This window comes from Pteronotus mesoamericanus, unplaced genomic scaffold (genome assembly GCF_021234165.1).
Source record: "Pteronotus mesoamericanus isolate MK-2021 breed Mesoamerican mustached bat unplaced genomic scaffold, CSHL_Meso_final contig_169, whole genome shotgun sequence".
Lineage (NCBI taxonomy): Eukaryota > Metazoa > Chordata > Mammalia > Chiroptera > Mormoopidae > Pteronotus > Pteronotus mesoamericanus.
This window is the reverse complement of record NW_026555068.1, coordinates 26,179,539-26,202,186: the sequence shown is the minus strand read 5'-3', so window position 1 is coordinate 26,202,186 and position 22,648 is coordinate 26,179,539. Positions and strand designations below refer to the sequence as shown.

The 22,648-nt window shown below is 42.4% G+C and overlaps 1 protein-coding gene across 1 annotated transcript in view; it reads right to left on the bottom strand.

The window, feature by feature from the left end:
* Window positions 1-3,849: 3,849 nt before the first annotated feature.
* The window catches only part of VEGFC (vascular endothelial growth factor C), a 72,648-nt gene continuing 53,849 nt past the window's right edge, over window positions 3,850-22,648 (bottom strand). Inside the window, exons 4-7 of the mRNA XM_054566196.1 lie at window positions 17,595-17,746; window positions 7,798-7,904; window positions 7,154-7,487; window positions 3,850-3,964 (exon numbers count right to left, since the gene is read on the bottom strand). Of these exons, the coding sequence (XP_054422171.1) occupies window positions 3,850-3,964; window positions 7,154-7,487; window positions 7,798-7,904; window positions 17,595-17,746 (708 nt within the window). The remainder of the gene's footprint in view (window positions 3,965-7,153; window positions 7,488-7,797; window positions 7,905-17,594; window positions 17,747-22,648) is intronic.

The following is a 22,648-nucleotide window of genomic DNA, read 5'->3' as shown; positions in this document are numbered from 1 at the left end:
TAGCAATTCCAAATACGAGTCTGTGCTCCCTGGTTGACGCTGTGCCCTACCGAGGACACATACCATAAAAATTAAGAGACGCAGCGATCCTAAAGCAGGTATCAGACTGGGAGGGTGCGGGAGCGCTCAAGGCACCCCGCCCAGGCCTGCCTGCTCCCTGTGACAGCTTATGCTTGACCTGGGACCCGAAAATACTGTGGGGAAGAAATATCAGGGGACAGGAGCATAGGAGAGAGAGAGGGTCAAAGGTCATTATTTAAGATTCCTAAAACATAAAGAAAAGAAGTAGCGCCTACAGTGGAGGTGGGAGGGACTTTCAGAGAAAGGCGACATGAAGTCTAAAGAACGAGGCACATTCTGGGGTTCAGTTGTCATGGACACATGGGCTCTGTGCTGTCTCCACAGTGAGGATTTAGACTTGACCTAGGCTCTGAAGGAAAGGATTTTTTTTTTTTTTTAAATGGAAGGACCCTGTAGCTACTAGTCGTCTTTGTAATAATATTCTCAGAAAATCATCTTTACTTAATTTAAATACGTACATTTGAAATTGCAGAAAATTAACTTGTAAAAAGATGAAGAACAGGGGCAGTGGCCTTAAAATGATGGGAAATAAATGCCATGACTTTCACAATAATATTGTTCTCAGGTTGGACAAAGCAGTGTGTGCTGAATACACGTGAATTTTTTTTCTCCTTTGAAAAGTAGGTACACATTGCATTTGTAAAGTTAAGCATTTTTGATGCAGGCAATTGCGAAGTCTCATCCAGCTACTTGTTCTTTCGTGAATTTAAATGAAGTGCTTAGGGGTGTCTCACATCCTTTCTATCAATCAGCACAGTTACGGATACGGGCGTGCACGTGTGGCTCGTCAAGCCGACTCGTGATGAGCCCGGGTCAGCGAGTTCACGGCCACGTCCAGCATCCGGACCTCTGTGCTCAGGTAACGTGGACTCCAGGCCCGATACCTACCCGAGGCCAATAACCAGGACTCTAGAGGGCACGGTGCGAGAAGGCAGGTTCTGCTCGGACAGTCCGTCTGGGTGACATGCACAAGTACATGGGCATTTGGCCGTGGTTTGGGAGCAGGGCACAGAGTCTTAACTTTTGCTTTATGAAAATTGCTTGGTGGTGTTTTTTCAAGATACTCCTTTTTTCAACAGCTGCAAGAAGTTTTCCGAAGTTTCCATGTGTGATACAATTTCAGTGCTTTGAGCTATCTACACTCGTTAGAACTTAAGGAGTAGAATTGGAATGATACTATTAGGGGAGACAGATATTTTACTTACAATCTTTACATAGAAACAATTTTACAAGATTAATACTTCCTCTTATTGGGTCACTAATCTGAAGAATGCGGCTTCCCTGAAGGTGGTAAAAATGTTCTGTTTTTTCTCTTTTCCTCTCTGTATGTTTTCTAGCACAGAGTCTGTAACGTCAGAGGAGGAACGTTGTACACAAATTTAATTCAACCCTCTCCTTCCAGAGATGAAGTTAGACTCAGCAGTGGAGTTGGGACCAAGAACCTGGCCAGTCCATCCCAGCCCGGTGAGCCTTCTGCCTCTGTGTGCTTTCCTAAGCCCTGGGTTTTTCTATGGAATGAAGAGAGAAGAGCATGTGAACCTTTGGTTTCCTAAAGATTTTCAAACCATCCAACTGCACTGACTGCGCAAGTTAACAGAGAACTACTCCCCTCAAAAAATATCCAATATACAAAAAAATTCAAGAGCAGATAAACCAGCAACCACTCTATAAAGTTAAGTATCACAGCTTTCCTCAGTTTTCTGGGTGCACTACATGCATTTTTAGGATACAGTAATTGAATTGACTGAGAACTTTCTGGAATTCATATGAAACTCAGACACATCGATGCTCTCTCTTCTACTGTAACACAGCGATTTACTCTTTTTATGCCATTCTCACTTGCCATTCAAAAGGTGAAGTCCCCGAACAGCATCCTTTGAGAAACCTGCAGGGAAAGCCCGCACAGAAAGGCGCTCCCCTGGCACGTGAGTATGGGGACTCCACGCGTAAGGCGCCCGTCCGTGACCTTTGGCACCATGCCCACACAGCTGCTGTTGCCTCAGCTCTCCTTGCTGTGTCTGCTTCTTTTCTCCTAGGCAGCGGCACGCTCCTTCGGAGCAGGGAATCTGCAGGAAGGAAGACCAGAGAGCGCGCCCCTGCCTGCTCCCCTTGCACGCTGGGAAGCCGGCAAAGGCTGGCTGCGGTCACCACTTACACTGCCGTTTGGAGTTCGTGCGTGGATGGAGAATCAAGCGATTTCTAGATATTCTAAGGCTGGAATCTGTTTCACTCAATCCATTAGCCAATGGCAAAACCCCTCTCTACAAGAAAGTCTGGAAGGTAGATCTTAGACAACTGCGTACCAAAATATTTTTTTTCCCTTGAGTCTTTTCTACCTGGTATACAGCATTAGGTTTATAGACATAAAACTCTGTTTACAAACTTTCCAAGGTGCTAATACAGTATGTGGAGCTGCGAATTTCTACTGTTTTCTCATCTTTACCCTGCAGATGGGCTGGATTGGGATCTGGAAGGTCTCAGAGAGTGGATGGGCGTTTTCACTGTGTATTTTAGCTTTTTGCTGAATCAGCCTTGCTAATACTTTACATAATTGTCAAGCTTTATCTCCAGGCCATATTTTAAAGTGGTACCACAAAATTTTGATTATTGCCATAGAACGCGGGGAGTTTTTATGGTCCACATAAAATTGTCTGCAAGCATCTCTGGCAATGTGTTGTCTTTGTCCGCCTTACTTTTGCTTCTGACCAAAATTATTACATCTCCAGGGACAAATTAAATGTTTTCTTTTTTTTTTTTCTGGCATGCTTCCTGCTTTAATATTTGGCTGAGTGATTTTTTTTGGCTTACCCATATCTTCTGAGAAACTAAGTGTCAACACATACTTTAGATGACTTTTAAGTTGATAACTTTTAACAGTTGTTGTATCAGGTTCTAATAGTCCTTACATAGACTCAGGGGCTCACTCCAAACTTAGCTTTTTAAAAACAAAATTAGCTGAAAAGTTCATGGAATTTCAAAATGTATGAAAACTAAAAATGATGGACCAGACCCCAAGGGATCGCACACCCCGGTGAAGACGCTGCATGCGCCCTGGGCGCCGACGGGCTCAGTCACGTGCTCGCACTAAGCAGGCTGTCTTGGAAGACGGTATGTTCTGGACGGATTCGTTTGGTTCTAAGTTCAAGAGTATCGTGTGCTAAAATGTTTTTAATCATTATATATTAAGAGGGAACGTTAAATAAAATATAAGAGCAACTGCGACCCCTGGGGAACTTCCTTTTGCGGGGTCACCCCTTTTCCTAGCGGTCCCTGTCGGACCCCTGGCCAGACAGCAGGGAACGGGGAGCAGGCGCATGTTCCAGGGCAGCACGTTCTGCTTCCAGGGTAAGATGGCAATGGGCTCACCTGAGCGGCTTAGAATACAATTTTCATTTTATTTTAAACATAGTTTGCATGATATAAAAATATTGATCACAGTGAGCTTTACCAATTGTTATTGCAATAAAAATGGATGCAGAAACAATATTTTTAGTGGAAATAAATTATATAGTCATTATTTCTTTTTTAAAACCATCAGAGAAAAAAAAACCTCGGCTGTTCGGTCCTTGGCAGAAAACCAGTGTTTACAAGGGGTCTTTGGCAGGTGAGTCCGAGACCGTCCCGCGCCGGTGTCCCTGCGGTTCAGGAATGCCCGAACCTGTCTTTGCCACCACCGTCCCGCAAAGGTCTCTCTGTCCCCAGGCGGTTCTACAGGGGCAGCACAGCTTTCCACGGCAGAAACACGCGGGGCTGGAGAGCAGTCCGACCTCAGTTCGCGTGCGGTCTTTTCCAGTACGTGGGGACACAGCGGCACACCTCTTCGCTGAACGCGAGTCCCGGCTCACAATGCCTCAGCCGGTTGGTGCACGGCCGTCTGTAACAACTAGGAGAACGAAGAGACGCACGCTTTTGTTAAAGACCAAGGCAAGGGAAGCGAACACACTTTTGTGGTTTTCTGAATTTTAAACAAGAACGAACTTACTCATCTTGTCATACAACTGTCCTTAGGTTTATAGCTTTGTACATTGTTAGAGCTCATGCTTACAGTCACCCAGCTGAAGAGGAATGGGAACCACCTCCCACCCCCAAATGTCTCGGTTGCTCATATAACAAATGGGAGAATGAGAAGCTGTCAGCGTTAGTGCTTTTGAAGTGCTTTCTGCTTCCTAAAAGAAACAGAAACGTCAGAAGCATCCACTCAAGGTCTGCTTGTTTGGCGTGGTCACGTAAGTGAGGTGGCCTTCACTAGTGCCTGAGATTTGCAGAGAGACTGAAGGGACCCAGCTGTCCCTTCTCCACCTGGGCTCCATGTGCAAAGGGAGGGACCAGGTCGCCGTGGGTCCCCTCCTCCTCTCCTTGACTTCCAGTTTCTGGTCATGGTGAAGAATAAATGATCAAGCAACCAGGCGCATCCAAAGCCCTGTTGCTCTGAGGGATGGGAGCCTTCTTTGAAGATGATTTTTTTTTTTTTTTTGAGCATGCGTTTGCTTAACATGTGGGAACAGGAAGGGGTGTCCAAGGAAAAATGCAAATGACCTGACGTGAAAATTCAAAATGCACTACAGAAAACCTACAAATGTGATCTATAATTTCATTTCTTGTGCTTTAGAAAAGAAAGCGTTTCTAGTTAAAATGTCATTTTTTTTACTTCTAAATATAAATGCAATATTAGAAGACCACTGTTATTCCTTCACTAAAAAAATACAATTCTCAATGAGCAATGAAAGTTGCTGATTAAGGCAATGGGCCAAAGGATATATACTCTGTCCACCACGATTCTGGAATAAGTACGAAGAAAAAAACGAGTATAAATATTTTCAAAAATAAATTATTTCTTTGCTTCAATATAAACACAAAACCTGGAATTACATACTTAGAAAAATGAACATAGGGAAAGTAGCAGTAGAGGGGAAATCTTTAGGAAACAATGTATGTAAGATTAGGAGAAATACAATGATGGAAATCTTTTCTACTAAGTTAATATAAGAATTCAAGAAAATTATGATTGCTGGTTAGACCACATAAGCACAAAAATTTCAGGCTTTTCAATATATATTAACTAGGTTCACACAAAAGTTTTCAATATACAAAATGATTTAATATGATTTAATATCTATATTCTGAATTTTTGAAATATCCTGGTAGTTAGATTAGGGATATGCAAGTAAAATTGCAATAGGGTTATTGCTTAAACTGGTCTAAAGAGAAAACAATGGCTCCCTATAAGGTATTCTGACAATGAAAAAAAGTCATCAACGACATATGTAGAGTCACCGAAATCTCCTTATGTAGCAGCTAAAATGCATAGTGTAGGCAGATCATCAGAAATATAAACCAAGATGAGAGCACAAAACTTCTGAGAATCAAAAAGATGGGTCCTTTATTGACTGAGGAAAAGAGAACGATGAACGTGAATGCAGATCCTAAATCATAAATGACTGAAATGGCAGTATCGAGTCCTGTGACTTGTCACCCCTTGAAAGAGTGTTATCACCGTCTTTAAAGAGTGGATGAAAGAGAAGAAGAGGAGCCAGGGACATTGAGGAAGAAGAAACATCTGGACACCCAAAGGCACCAGGAGAGGACTACGCGATGTCAGTGGAACGACAGAGGAGAGCTTAAGAAAGGCTACAGAAAGGCCAGCTTCCACAGAGGCCAAGCTGTCCATTGGAACTGGCAATAAAGAGTCTGTGGATGCTATAAAGAGAAGTTTACCGTGGAATTCTAGGGCGTAACCCCATCACAGAGGGTGGAGAAATTAGAGAGGAAAGAGGTGAATGAATGGGTGCTTATCAGAGGGGCAGGAGGTGGAGGTCATATATACGGTGACAGCAAGAGACTAGACAATGGGTGACAAGCACACAGTGCACCGTTCTGGTGATATATTGCAATACTGTAGACTTGAAACTTAACGTACTCTGATTAGCTAATGGCACCCCATCACTTTAAAAATAAAACAGCTTTTGAAAAGAAAGAGGTAAACGCAAATGTCTCGCAGCAACTCGGGAAACAAGGACAGACCTTGGTTGCTCAAGTGTAGTCTGCGTCACAGGGAGATGCTGGTAAGATAGAAGGCGTTAGGAGACGTTTATAAATTGAGGGTAAAGGGCAGCGGCATGAAGGTGTTAAAGGTCAGGAAGAGAGAGGCGAGGCTGGCGGAGGCGCGCTGAAGGGACGGGGGAGGAGATGGCCAAGGGCGGATCTGCCTTCCTCAGCCGACCACCTTGCTCTCAGGTCAGGGAGGAAGAAGCTCAGGACCCACATCGAAAGGGTTTGGGTCCGAAAGCCTCATTTTTTTTTTCTTGGTGAAGAAGGGAGTAAAATTGAGGTTCAGGGAATGATTCCTGAGTAAACTTAAACAGCACATTAATTTATTTATCTGATTCCATTAAAAGCTTTGCTTACATATTTTTATGCTTAGATGCAGTTCTACAGTAAGGGGTGCTGTCCTGCCCTTTATAAATTTGGACAGAATCGTCTGCTCTTAGAACGGTTGTCCTACATCACATCTGATGGGATCTTAATTTTGGTGGAGGCTGAGGTACACTGCCTGGCTGTATTTGAAAATGCCCACAGGTGACTGTCCTATGCCTCTGTCCTCCAACTCGAGTTGAGAGCCCCAGCCTTAGCCTCCGGGACACGGCCTGAGGGTGCACCTGAGCTCAGATCTGGTTTGGGTTCCCAGAGCTCCTTCCTTGTCTTCTGGGAGCAAACACAGTCTCATGAAAGTTTGGCACTGGTGGGAAAATACCAGAATTCGTCTTCCAGAAGTCACTGGCTTCATGTTAAGAACAGGTCTCTACTCATTATGTATTTTTGTCTTTATTTTCTTGGCTAATCACGAACATACATTGATCCACATGAAATTTAGACAGTATTTATAAATTTCCAAAACAATATAATTGATTTTTAATTTCCCTCCTTATCCAAAACATTAGCACTCTTCCATCAAACGAGATGGAAGTTATGTTTAGATACACAAGCAACTGCTATTTGGGTTAAGAAAGTGGCTCTTAGTTGAGTAAACTATTTCCAGGAAGAGACATAAATACAATTTTTGAAGATTTCTTACCTGCATGTTTGATGTTGAAACTTCTTTCCTTTTAAGAAGCATTTCTGTGGGTTTTCTGTACATTCACAGGCGCATTTCGCAGGGTTGAGGGGCTGGTTTCTCGGGCAGGTTCTTTTACACACGCACTGACAGGTGGTTTCATCAAATTCTCTGTTGGGCCCACACGAGGTGGGGAAAAGTTTGTTTTTACAGACACACTGGCATGAGTCCCTGTCCAGTTCCCTGTGGGGTCCGCAGCTGGAAGGCCGAAGCCCCTCTTTGCAGACACACTGACAAGTCTCTTCATCCAGCTCCTTGTTGGGTCCACAGATGCCATGAAATTCGTCCGCGGAGTCTAGACAAACACAGGTGGGACACCTTACAATACCTCACTCGGTGCTGGGTGTGGTGTGAAGCAGCTAAAAGCAGTGAAAAGTGCCTCCTTGCCCATGTTTTCTGTTACAGGGCTGCGCGCAGACATGGGCATGTTCCCTCACAAAGGAGCTCAACCTAATATCAATATGAGGCCACAAAGGTCCTATCACATGGAGGCTGAACTCGGTAAGACGACCTCTATATCGTGCATGTGGCCCAAACATTAAAATGTCTGTTAATCGCCATAGAGACCCATGGCATTTAGTCTTAAAACACACCATTCTGCTTACCGTCTCCAGCGCTAGAGGCAAAAATAAAGTCTTCCTGAGCAAGGCACCTGCAGGCGTGGGTGCTCCACGTGTGATTTGCCGGGCATGTCTTGTTGGCGGCCAGGCACCTGGGGGAGACACAGGCGGGCCAGCATTAGTGTGACCGGCAGGTAGAAGCGAGAACCTCTTCTCTCACCCACATGCCACAACACCAGCGCCCGCTAGTACAAGAAGCTCCAAAATGATGTGCGAACAGATGAAACGAAGCATGCTGTTCCCTCTCGGGGTGCCTCCACCCAGACCTGCCATCAGATTCTAATCCCCGAGGCGACCACCGTCCGTGGAGTGGCATTAGACCACTCCAGACATCAGCCTTTGAAGGCAAATACATTATCCGTACAATCACATAGGGCTCCAGTTTGTGGGAACAGGGGATGAAGCTTTCCATATTACGCCGAGATTTCCTTTTCCGCTAAACAATACAGTATGACATCTTTGTATGTCATTTTGTGAAGTTCTGCTCCATTCTTTGTAGTGGTTGCAACGGTCCATAAAATGGATTATTATTTATTTTATTAGTCTCCTGTTGGTGGTGATTGAAGTTGCTTCCAACTTAGCTTTTTCAAAGAATTCTATAGGAAACATTCTTATACAGGTAACTTTACTGACTCTTTTTCTGAAGCACAGATGCCATAACTGTCAAGGTCCATTAATAAAAAATTCCCACTCGACATCCACTGGAGAAGTATCAAAGACCATGGTTTTTGTTATTCTAATCCCTCCCTTCCTTCCTTGTTCTAGTAAAAAGTAAACAGAATGCAGTTTTTTCCATAGCTTTTCAATTATGGTTTAAGTGTTTCTTTTTGGAAATAGAAGAAAATAAGTGTGTAAGTATGTGTGCATACATGTAGTATGTATGCATGCATGTAGTATGTATGCATGCCTATATTTTACTTCATTCTATTACACAGAAAATATCATCCTTATGTGCTGTTCTAAGCCTTTATTTTTTGCTTAACAATGTTTCCTGGAGAATATTATACTTTCATAATAATTTTTGGTATTCCTAAGAACAGGTCTCTACTCATTATGTATTTTTGTCTTTATTTTCTTGGCTAATCACGAACATACATTGATCCACATGAAATTTAGACAGTATTTATAAATTTCCAAAACAATATAATTGATTTTTAATTTCCCTCCTTATCCAAAACATTAGCACTCCTCCATCAAATGAGATGGAAGTTATGTTTAGATACACAATAGAAGTGAAATTAACCCTGGCTGGATCAAACTCCTATCGCTCTTCTATAAATGGAAGTAAATCGATTGTGGCCATGTTGCCTCTGTAGTGACTTGATTTAAGTCACACACTTGCATGCCAATGTGAGGTGGGCACAGCGGCGTGGCGGGCGCAGTCAGAAAGGCCTCTTTCGCTTCGCCAGCTTTGTGTGATTGATGCTGTCATTGCCTAAGCCAGTGTTTTCCCTGCTGCCAGTTGTGACCCAGGAGCGGATTGTAAAATCAATACATGAGTTAGGAAATGCATTTTTTTAAAGGTAAAAGAATGGCATTTAATAAAACAAATTATTAGCGTACATGTGATATTGTTTTCGGTAATCTTATTTCAGTTATATATGCATATAAATACTTTAATAATAATATACATGGAAAATATGTGTGTAAATATGAACATACAACCCCTTACACATACAACCCCCCTTCTCCCATGTGTGTGCTGCAGTATGTGTCTCTGTGGGGGCAACGCCAAACGTGTTTGTCTATGGTCACGGTCAGAAAGGGAACAGAGCCCTCTACCTAACCTACTGAAGTGGAGGAAAAGAGGGTCAAGAATCACCGGATTCACCAGGCCAAGTGGGCTGCTGAGCGGTGAGACTCCCAGGCGCAGGGAGGTGTCTGCATGTGCCTGTGCTGAAGTTCCAAATGTGGACACAGCTGTTCGTCCGAAGGAGGTAGGAAAATAAAACAATTTCCCGCCATGCAGTCAGGAAAAGTCATATTCTTCTCTAGAATACTTCAATGTCTTCAAAAATATAAATGTAAAAGTATAGACTCTGTATAGAAACAAATGTAGGAATAACTGTAAGACTATACTTCTGGAAATGCCCTACAAAGCAAGGTATCTAGTTTTACAGAATGAAATAATAATTTCATATAATCTGGCTATACTAACTCTAGTTTTTGCACTTCATGTTCAATAAAAAATATAACTTTCAGAATAACAATTTTGTTATATATTAAACACGGTGCCCTCTTAGCTTGCTTATTGCTAATTATGGTTTGCTTAAGGTAAACTAAATATTTTAATTTTTAATATTTTTAAAACTTTAATTAAATTTCTAGAAAAATAAGCCTTTAGAAACTGCCAAAAATAAGAAACCACTACTCATCAACATTAACACATATTTCAAAGTTGAAATTTGAAATCCTGCTATATGCCATTCAATTAGAGAAACATATATTTGAATGGAGAGCATTTTCATAATTACCTAGTGGAGCTCTCTGCTCTAAATGTGAGTCACAAGTTCTAAGCATTTCAAGCTTCTCGTGAAAAAATAGGAGACACACTTTCCAAAATATTGTCATTTTAGAACGGAAGGAAATGTTTTCACGGTGGAGAGAAGATTTTGCACAACCCTATCCCACCTCTTATAATCTCCAAAGCACTTTTATCCTATTAAAATTTTGTTATGAATATTGATGTGTAACATATTAAAATGTTTACAAATTAGTTATTTTGTATAAGGTATTTGTAAAGCACTGATTCAAAGACACATTTTGTCTGGAAAGCAGAGCAGATTCTACAACTATCAGTAAAATAGACGTGTGCTGAGAATTGTGTGTAAATAAATTGACTTTCCCACTTTCTCTTTCCCACTCACAAACCCACAGACGGAACCATAGCCCAGCCTATAATTCACATGAAGGACAGAGATGTTTTGCTAAGAATCATTTCAATAATTATCTTGAAACTTCACTAGGCTGACTTGATAGTTATTGCTATTTACTTACAATTAGAGAACAAAAATGTAAGGATACACGTATGTGTTAGAGAACAATGGCTTTAAGGATAAAAATCAATCTTATTTTGCCATTTATTTCCTCTTTGAAATTTTAAAAGATTAATAGGCTCCAAATATGCTCTGTTAGAATACATCGTACATTTTAGGTAATGATTACTAGCTCTTGCACTTTGAGCATTGTAGTGGGATTTTGGGGAATACTAATGTTCTTGACTCTCATCTTCTATATTTTTGGCACTGGAATTGTCTCGTACTTGGAAATGCCCTGTTTCCCCAAATCCATATTTAAGGAACAAAGACATACTACCACCTTACATTTGGCACTACTTAGAACTGAGGTGAAATGTTATCCTTTTCCCAAGACCTAAAATCTTTGTCATATAGTTCTAATTGGAAAAAAAGTTAACTGCATCTTGATTTATAGTAAAATACCATTGATTTGCCTTACTAAATATCTCATAGATCATTCCAAATGAGTGTTAACATTAATTGAATGCAAATTCAACTTGTAGCACTCACTGACTTTTTTTAAAAAGCAAATTCATTCCTTGGAGAGGAACTATGCTATCAATCGATGGCTCTCATTGGCAGCTCCTGTAGTAAGGTGTCTTCTCAACAGCCCAATAGATGCAAATTCCGCTCACCGTGTACCGTTTAGTTCCTCAGGTGGCCCACCTATTCTCAGTCTTGTTAAATATGGACCAGGATCCTGGGACATTCCTTGGAAAGCGTGTACTACCAGCTCTCTCCACTCTGCAGAGCACCTCCAAGCCTTCAGGGGGGCATCTGGTAAGAGGCTCTGCGTTCCGTTAAGAAAACCAGTGAGGGGAACTCTGACCATGTCAATTGTTTTTGATAAATATCAAAACAGAATTTTGAGTTCCTCAATGCCAGTGGTTGATGTCATCTGAACAAGCTGTGATTAGCAGTACTCCAACCTGCAGTTAGAATATTCTGGTACAGTATCAATCCAGGCCCTTTTCGCGCAAGACTGTGGTCAGAACAACGGCTGGAAGGGCAACTATAGTCTTTCATTATCACAACCACAGAGCCCTGGGGGAAATGTTTCAACGGCGTTATTCCAAAAGCTTCTGAATTGTGTTCTTACTAGACTCATGTATAGGCCTTGAATACACTCAACTACCTACACAAGTGTTGATTTGCTTATGTTTTTGCAAGAGTAGGATAGAAACTGGCTAAGAATTTTAAGAAAATAACTGGTAAATATGGTCTGATAATATGGACATTTATTAAAAACAATCATGGCTGTGTTTTGGTTGAACTTGACATTAAGCTTCACAGCATTTCTGGTCTAATAGTTCCCACCTCTGAGTAACCTTACAGACACAACCTCAGTGCAGAGGGTGAGAGGGTGCGCCGACGGACCTTCGCTGTCATGTGCTCTTTGCTGTGACTTCTGCCTGTCAATCAGCAAGCCGTAGGGATGCTAGTTGTTGCCTTTCAGGAGGCGCAGGCAAGGCGGCTGACGGCAGGCTCACCATAGTGTCGGGAGCTTCCTTTTAAAAAAATGTGTTTCAGGGCCTGCAATCTCTTACCCGAGATTGATGGTAAATCACCTCACATCAATAGGTGCTCACTGGATGGTGTTACACAAAAATGCATGAATTAAGATTGTAACCCAATTAAATTACTCCAGTCTATTCACTGTCCCCAGAATGAGCTAATTCTTTTAGGAAACGTTTAGGGACGTTAACAATGATAACCAATGCATTAACCAATAAATTTATCACTGGATAAAGTGAACTTCAATGCACTCGTCTCTCAGATGGGACATTTCACTGTCTTCCTGATGTGTAGTAGACAGCATCCCCTGTAGTATATGGTCACAGAATAAGCACGAACATTCTGTTTGTTTTTTTTATACAGTGGGATACTTGCATAGCTACTTAACGAACACACAAGACCTACAGACATCAATGTGATTAAAACATATGGCTGAGAGGAAAAGGTCGGGTCACTGAAAGTGTTCGTCACTCAAAGCCGTCCTATGCAATCTCTTGTGGCATGTTAACGCATCCATAGGCCGTAAGCCTAGAAAAGCATGGATGGAAACAGTTCAGTTTCAGAGTGGTGATTACTTCTGGCAGAGGGGGACCAAGAATGGTGACTTGGAAGAGACTGGCAGCTGTCAGAGTGGCAGTGGGGGGCGCTGGCTGAAAGGAGGTGCAGGGATTAGCCCAAGAACATGTATGTTTAACCCATGGACTCAGACGTGAGTGTGGTGACGGCCGGAGGGAAGCGGGGGAGGGTGAGGAGGAAGGGGACAAAGCGGGGGAGAGGGGGCATCTGCAATAGTGTCAACAATAAAAATAAAGTGAAAAAAAGAATGGTGATGTGGTCCTTGGGGTTGTACCTTAGGCAAATATGGAAAAAAAAATGTTAAATTTTGAATTAGGGAAGACAGATATGCCATTTTTGTTTTTGTTGTCCTTTAACAAACGTTTGAAATGTTTTAAGTAAGTTAAAAATGCAGTAATGACGGCAACCCCAAAGGAATGAACTGACTGAAAATCTAGTCTGGATCTCTGAAGTGCTACACTTTACTTGTGTGATGTGGGAGGAAGTTACTCAACCCTATGACTCAGTTTCTCAGATGTCTTTCCAAATCAATCTCCCGTCTTATTTTCTCTACCTCTTTCTCACATACACTCTCCCCCCCTGTCAACTGAATGGCAGATTAGTAATTAAGGACATCGTTATCTTCGCTTTGTGTCCTTCAGCTGGTGGGGTCAGTCCTTCTCACCCTTGAGTCCTTGTCATTAGCTACCAAACGAATGAACACCCGCCCCCGCCCCGTCCTCTCAGTTCCACATCCAGTCGCCTGCTGAACGGTCACTTTGGTTTCTTACAGATAACACAAACACTCAAAGTACGCGTGAAAAACGAAATTCTTTTCACACCCATATTCCCGCGTTTGTAATATTGCCGGTGCACCTTCTCCCTCTGTGTTGTCCCACACACGTTGTCCCCAAGGCCTACACTTCTTCCTGCTTCCAGTGTCGTCCCACCTCTTCCCTTTCCATCCCATCTCCACTGCCTCCGTTCCCACCTGTATTATTTCTCTGTTGGGTTATTTCAGAAGCTTTGTCTCCAATTTTCTCACCTCCTGTTCGCTCCTCTAATCCGCCTACTCCATTACTGTCGGGTTGCTTTTTCCATAATATCAAGTGTAAGTATCACGTCCCTACGTCAATCTTGTAATGGTTCCTGGAAGACTTCAAGAAGAAGTCCATCATTGGCATGACGTCAGTGCCCCCGGGCGCCTCTCTGTGGGTCCCCACCGCCTCACAGGCAGGCGCCGTCAGGCAAGCAGCATCTGTCCTCTGCCCACTGACTCCGGTCCTGAGTTACACGTCTGACTCGCTCATGGGGCTTCTCGAGCAGCGATCCTACCTCTCTTTCTGTCTCTACGGCCTAGCACAAGAGGGCTCCCCAGTAGGCCCAGGATCTCTGATGAGTGACCGAATGAGACAGAACATGGTATTAGATGAGAACTACTTGTGTTTATTTGTCCTCTCATTGGAAGCTCATAAAAGTTTAAAAAAGTGGCATTCTCTAAAAAAACTTAAAGAAATTATTATTTCAAAATTATTTTACTTTTGCTGGAAAATGATTATTTTGAATGTTTTTAAAATACTATATTTGTATTGTGATATGTTTATATAAATTGCAACTTCCCACATGTAATTTGATATATTACTAATTATAAAAGTAAATATATTAAATGCTTCTCAACAAAGAGTCATAAAATTATGTTCAATATTAATAGCTCGTCCATCTCAACTTTTAACCATAAAACTTTTATTCTGTCACTTTAATCTTACACCAAATAGAAAGGTAAACTTTCTACTGCCTTTCTTATGTATAAAGCCCAGATACATATAAGGCACATAAAGAGATGTAAATATATCTGTGGCATTAAAACTTTGTGGGGGAGGGGACTAGAAAAACCAGCTTTGAAAGATTTCATAGTGGTGCAATAATGAAAACAAGGAGAAAAGACTGAGCAGCACTACAATAAAGAAAAACATTTTACAATAATGTTTTGTTTTAATTTTATAGTTATATATAACTATATAACTATTATACATATAAAATTATATAGTTATCTACTTTAAAACTATATCTTTATCACATAGTTCTGTGTACCCTGGCTTGAAATAATCAAACACATTTCTTATTGTGGCTAGTGACAAAAAAAATAATACTGAAAAACCTAGAGACAAAGAGATGAATCAGACATGAATCTTAATGATAAAAGTAGATCTGCCCTGTAGTGACGATCTCTTAGATACGAGCCATTGTGCTAAGCACTCTACAAGCGTTCAGGATTTCACTCAATTCTCTTTACATCTTGGCACTTTGTATAGAAGCAAATTGAGGTTCAGAGACAGGAAATACTCAGTCTTTAAAGGCTCATTGTTGTTGGACCTGCATTTAAGCTCAGATCTGTCTTACTCCAAGGCCCAGGGTCTTTTTACCCCCGTTTGCCTCTTTTTGCCTCAAACGGCGAACAGTATAGTGAACGAGAAACAATGAAAACATGAATACAATATGTAAATGCTATAAAATATATAAAGATAAATAAGTCGTTTTACTTAACAAGCATTTTTTGATCCGTGCGGCATATTGTTTAGCTCTCCAATCTGCTTCATCTATGAAATAAAGCCCCTCCTCCTCCACTTCATGGATGACTTTTGTGATGGTTAAATGAGAAAATGACTTTAAAGGGCTGAAAGTACAGTAGTGGCTCCATTATTTTCCAGCGTCATTAGCTGGATATCACAGAGGGTATCAACCTACTTGAAATACTCTCACAGTCCCATTTCACAAGCCACATTTACAGACCCTGTAAATCCACGCAAGGACAAAGTAAATACAGTAATCGCTGTGGGTATTCAAGGGGCGAAGGTGGCCGCGGTATCTGGACAAGATGAACGCTGCAGAATGACCTTCACCTGAACTCCAAGAAGTGGCTCAGGCTTTGGAGGGGCAGGAAAGAAAGGACCAGGGCCAGCGTGGAAACAAGATACAGAGCAGGAAACGGGCTTGGCCCGCGGGGAGTTCGATGTTGTGAAACGCAGGCTGGGTGGATACGGGCAAACAAAGGAAGAAAGGGCGACGAGGAACCTGCGCTCGGCTCGCTGAGAAGCTCAAAGTCGCTGCCAGCTTCTGGCCGGAGGAATGAGGTCATGCCTGGTAAAGCTTCCTTGAGCGTTTATACAGGAGATGGAGGAACATTTGGCACACGAACACGAGCACCGAGAGCACTGCATGAGAAAGACAGGCAGGGCGGCGGGGGTGCGGGAAGTGAGGGTAGGCGGAGCCCACAGTCCCCCTCGCCCCGAGTCCGGGAGTGTTTGGGTGAGACAGAAGCGCAGGAAGTAATTCACAGACAGGACAAGGGAAAGAAGAGATCGGTGACAACTGCGCGAGGGCGCGCTCTCAAAGCACACGAGCAAACATGGCGAGGAAGAACGTGGACTACAGGGATTGACTAAAGCTTCGGTTTTGCACCAGGGATAGCTAATAGAATTATAAACACAGCGATATAAGCTAGATTTAGATGAACTATCATAACTCTCTGATAGGGTCAGGCCTTGACCAGCTGCGTGCTCGGAAGGGCAGCGCGGCAGCGAGGCAGGCGGAGAGCGCCCCTGCCCCGTGGGTGGAGGTGCGCGTGCACGCCGGCAGGGGGCGGCCGTCGCGGCTTGCGTCTGCACCGATTTGTCCACTGACGCCGGTGTTTTTTCTTTCTCAGCTCAAGGAGGACAGATCTGTCACTCCCACTAGGCTCCCCTCAGGTCGGTGGACAGAGGAGGCTCCGATCTGCCCAAGTAAAGCAGCACAGACTCAACAGGGAAAAAACTGCCACTCATGGATCACAGTTATTGCCAAGTCTCCTGAAACACTGGTTTAAAAAAAAATTTTTTTGTATTGTAAGCGTGTGCCCATCAGTTTGTATATGCTTTTGTTACAAATGGGGGGCGTGTGTAGTTTTATTCACCGGCACACTTCCTACGCACCTGGCATCCTAAAGAACAAAGAGGGGGCTGCCTGTCTGGGCACAGAAGGCCGGGCCTTCTGCGGTGGCAAAGCGTAACGGTCCTCACAAACGACGGGCAGGGTGAGCCCCGCATCCACTATCCGGGTCCTCCTCTCTCATCGAATGAAGCACCGGCCACCGTTTACCCAACAGAAAAGTAGGGCAGGGAGGAAATCTGAGTAACACGTATTACTTTGAATGTTATTTTGAAGTAATAGTAAAATTCTTTCAAGTAATTAATCAATATGCAATCTCTGCTGAAACAAAAAGATGGATATATAGAGAAGATATCATTGAGATTGAAGAAGAGTGACCGGATGTAGAAGTGAAACTATTTATATTTATTTTTTGTTTTGAACCAAAATCGTAACGCTTAAGCATTTTTAGCTTTAACATGACTTATGAGTTGGCACATCTGATTTCACGAGTGTTGTACCTAAATTGCTGAGACTAAGGATATTGGAAAGCTGCGCGTGATTCCATAGAAATACTGCTTTTATTTTGTGAACTACTGTGTCTATCAAGTGGGATTCCCTGTTTCAGTTTACTGTTATTTTCCTGGTGCACTATGAAATGTCTTCTTTTGTGTTTGACGCAACGTATATCAGAGCAGACTTCACAAAACTTCTGGGAATAAATTGCGTTAAATGGAGCATCGTTTTCTATTAGCAGAGGACGCAGAGAAAAGAAGTTGGATTCATACTCACTGCGGCAGTGTTGCTGGCAGGGAACGTCTAATAATTGAGTGGACTTGTCTGTAAGCGTCCAGCTTAGACATGCACCGGCAGGAAGTGTGATTGGCAAAGCTGACTGTTACTGGTTTGGGGCCTTGAGAGAGAGGCACTGTAATTTCAAACAACTACAAAGAAGGGACAAAAAGAAGAACAAATTATACAGATGCTGTACAGCATTTTACGGTGAATGCTGGAGTCCAAAAAGAGAGAGATTAGCTCGTCATGATTAGGTAGAGTGCTGCATAACACATGCAGGACATAAAGTTTTACGTTAACAACGCAAAATCTGTTTTGCTTCTAATCGATATCGTTTATCAGATTAATCAACAGTCCCTAGGCTTATCTCATGTCCCTGTTATAAAACACATTAGAATTTCGACAACCCACTAATTATTACAGAGCAGAGATGTACCAGACCAATGTGTTCAGGCAAAAAGAACTGTTTCAGAGTCTTCGGTTATTCCGGGGGCTGAACAAGTAGCACCGATATACATTTCTTTGTGATCTAAGAGCAACGCTGTTGCCCACCTAGAAATGTTTGGTTAAGTCTTGTTGTATATAAACTGAACACATAACATAAAACACATAGGTGCACAATTGGTTTTCATTGCAAATTAAATCTCTACCTTAGGGTAGTTTTACATGTATTTGCGATCTCTTGTGAATTTATTATGTTGAAAAGAAAAAAAAACCCCATCCATTATTGACTAGATAAAGCTTTGTTTCTGCTGTTTTGACAAAGGTATTAGGAAAATAATAAGCTTAACGCACAGTAGGACATTTTACATGATTGTGGGTTAGAGTCTCAAAAGCTAGTTTAGCCAAAGTCTCATTCTGAATATCTTATCTGTGGAGAATGTCAGTTCTCTTCCTTCTACAAAAACAATGCTTTAAAGGTTTAAATTGAAAATTTAAGTTAAACGTCCAAATACATTAGTCATTGAGTAAACTTGAGTGGATTTAAAGTCCCAAGGCTCTCAGAATCTAAATTATAATCAGTAACAATGGTAAAAATAAAACCCTGGCCAGTGGCTGCTTGATGAGGTCGGCCTGTAGCGATGTAGCTGCAGCCGGACCGTGTGTTGTTTGCTACTTTTACGGCAGTCTGAGCGGCACAGAAGACATGACACTCTCCAGAGCCTTGGGGTTTGGCGTCGCTGTAACCTCATACCAACAGTTGAAGATCACTGAAAACACTCAGGGAACAGAATTGCTCGCCACGTTGTCCATACTATGGAGAGATTTACTCAAACAAGGTTGAAGAAGGAAATACAGAAATACCTAAATTATAAAATGGGGATGTTCTTCTCTTAAAGTATATTCCTTTCAAATGTCAGCTACTTTCTTAGGCCTCAGTGCCTTGGGAGGGAGGGGCACAAGGTCACACCCAGACACGACACTTTGATTAACAACCCCACTTAGAAGTTGTGGGAACTTGCCAAGTCATTTAACTGCTGGAAGCTGAAGATTTTATGTGACCCCCTCACTTTATGACACTGTTACAAGAATTACATAATCTAATACATATGAATGTGATATACATATTTGTTATTTTATAGATGTGGGTTTTAACATTGCTTGCATATATTCTCTGGTTTCTAGCTATACGCCAGGATACTGTCTGTTTTACAGAGATAACTTCAATATATGACCTCAAGGTAGCCCAGCATTATGATTTTGACCAGTTTCTTCTCTAAAAGACATATGTTTATGCAGTTTGGATAAAAACTCATTAGGTGAAATGTCACATTGGCAGAAACCCTTTATACTACATATAACTATTTTAAGAAAGAGAATTCTGCAGTGCCCATAAATGGTACGGTTTTGGTACTTCTTATGACACCCGTGGACCCTACCTGAGTAACTAGAGTTATGAAACAAACAGGAAGTGGCTGAGAAAGTAAGCCGCCTCCAATTTGTTCCGTATTTAACTTTTACAAATTACTCAAGCTCTGGGACAGTGGGAACAGTAGAAAGATGTGCAGCGCAGCTCACAAAGGTTAGATTTTTATGTCTAGTAGGCGGGTAGGTATTTGTGCCTGGAGCTTAGAAGAGCCATTTAAAAATCATCCATATTAGTGTTGCGATTGAAGTTGCACTGATAAGATTACCTGGCAAGGTCATAAAATATCTAATCACAGAAACCTGGGGACAGGAACATTTAAGGGGGGAAAAGAAAGCAGATGAGCTGTTAAATATGCTTGGGGATACACGTGTCCGCAGAGACTGAGAGGAGAGCTTCAGAAAGGCATCTGTGGTCACAGGGCCCAGGGCCTCGGGGACAGCAAGATCGGAAGGTCGGAGTGGAGACAACGGGGCACGAGGAGTGGACCTGAGGCCTGGGGTGGGGGTGGGGGCTGGGGGGGACAGCGGCTGCACAGCAGGGGAGGGACAGGAGAGGCCCCACATGACCACAGGGAAAGGGCTCCAACGGCCCCGGCCGCAGGGGACACTGGCTTACAGAAGGCACGCAGTCTTTGCAGGATCCGTCAATGTCTCAAGTGACGCGAGGCAGGACAGAGCCCCAGAGAGGAGGATGAGACGCACCTTGAGATAAGGGCTGCCGAGGGGGGCGGGGGAGGGGGGCGAAGGGAGGGCTTCCCGCCTCTGAGGGCCGCCAGGCCAGACCCCGCCTCCCGGCCTCCAGGCCTGCAGGCTGGACCCCAGGCTAGAGCTCAGATCTGGCCGGGTGAGTGACGCGGCCACTCCCAGGGCCTATGTCCACAGTCAGGACTCCCCGTCAGTATCAGCACCTGAGGCTGCGACGAATTAGCTCTAGTGAGGTGAAGGTCAGTTAAATGCCCAGGACAGAAGCATCTTCCTAGACAATAAGCCTGGTTCTATTCTTCCAAAGGGCAGAAGAGATTTGTGCTGGCAGACACACAACTGAAAAGATAAAGGGGCAAGTAAAGAGGGATTTAAAAGAAAAATCACTGTTTAGAGAAGTGTTTTATTTCCTGTAACTTAAAGAAATCATATGGCTGAAAACTACAGTACAGCCTGGGAGAAAAATGTATGTGTAGCTTAGCTAATTAAAAAAAAAATTTAAATGATTGATATTTCATTTCTCTTGAGTCTAAGGAGGCAACTGACCAGCTGACTTCAGTTAATTGGATCAAAAAATAATAATAAATAGGTCAAAACATCAAAGTAAAAAAAACGTGCTTTTCCTGAAACACTTCCACCTCCAAATTTTGACCTGAGTTTTTCAGGTAGTTCATTTAATTCTCTACTTGACTGTGCCAATGTGGAAAACAGAGAGGGGCCCAAAGAAAGATGCCTTTGACCAAGATTAAAAGCAGGAAAATTCTTAATAATTGTTTAATAATTGAGTTGTATTTGTGTGTCAGTTTCAGACAAACCGGGGACAGGGGAGCGGGTGCCACGGACGGGGAGGCCCCGGCAGCCCGGCCGGCTCCGGACCAGCGAAGGGCCTCTGCCGGCTTCTCTCTGCGCTTCTCTTAGGCGCCCGCGCCGGGGGACAGCTTTCGTTTAGCGGGGCTACATCATCACCGCCTTCACCACAAGTGCAGCGGTTCTGTGCCCTTGACCCGACCAGTGTGGGTTTTATGTAGCTATAGTTCATGCCTATGCGACCAAGAATGTGCATGTGCCTTTTTCCTAATCAGATAATATGTGCTTTACGACGTAAACTTTTTTGAACTAAAAATATTAATAATTAGAATCACATTATAAACTCACATGCCGCCCCCCCCCCCAAATAAATTAGTATACTTTTAAAATAACTGGCAACTTCCCTTCTCTAGAATAACCAAGGGAATAATCTCAGAAACAGGCAGACATTAATTAAGAGTCCTGAATTTGCAATTTAGTCCTGCCATCACTTGGAAAAATTATCCAACTGCCCTTGGCCTCCATTTCATTATAAAACAGGGACAATAATATGGTGATTTCATAGTTGGGCTGTTTGGATTCCCCTCGTCTTCCCCATTCGCCCTGAAGACTGAGTTGCATCTTTGGTAGATGAATTACACATTGTAAAATTTTTGTTTGAAATTATTGCTTGTCTAGTTCTCAGTAACTGTTTATTGAGAGCCTCTAAGAGGCCATGTGCCAGGTGCCTTGCTAGACTGTCAAGAAAAAGGCATCAGTCAGTTATTGCAACTTATAGGCAGGCAAAATTAACAATGAGAGTGAACTAGAAAACACTTCATATGTTATGATGCTATGTTAGAATTTTCAAAACATCATCTAGTTTACCACAAACGCTGGCAGTGAGCAACAGCCTGCAGCGTAACTTTCTCCATTATGTGAAGAGCTGAATCAACACAGTTACTATAGTTTTCTCTCCAAGAGTCAGGGTCTATCCGCACACATTAGTGTTTGAGGCAATTAATGGATTCTTTGTGTTTTAATAAAACAACAATTCTTACGCTATTGTCAGACTATGTGGGGCTTTAATGTGTGCACAACACTATTTTCTATTTTAGACTGATGCTCCTCGAATGCAAAGTTCATGTATTATGTGCAGCGTTAGCTAATACTATGTATATATGTGTACTTAGTCGACATGGATTGGTGAGGACAATCTTAATCTGATAGTTTGAACTTGATGATTTTCCTAAAATAGCTTTGTGCTGTAAAGTGAATTGTTCTTGGACAATAAGATGTTAACACGTACCTAACTTAGGGTATCAAAAATTATAAAATTCATTATGGTGACTGATGCTAGTCTATTAGTATATGTCTATTTAATGAGTTGCTGCTTTTAATGATCAAAAGGACTTATATAAAGGGGGCATTTAAGCAAGGCTGGAAACTGGAAAAAAAATCCGGCTGTGCACTCTGTAAAGCTGTAATTAAAAAAGGAAGTGGCAGTCATTTCCAACTGAGAGCTTCCCAGTGGCTATCAACTGGAATTTTTTAATAAGAATATTTAATAGTCAATTCTCACCAACAAGAATGAACTTCAAATAAAGCCACTTTTTGAAACAATAGGCTGTTTACCCAGCGTAGCAACAGTTGTAAAGCAACAGTTCCCATTTCTACTTATCTTGCCGCCTATT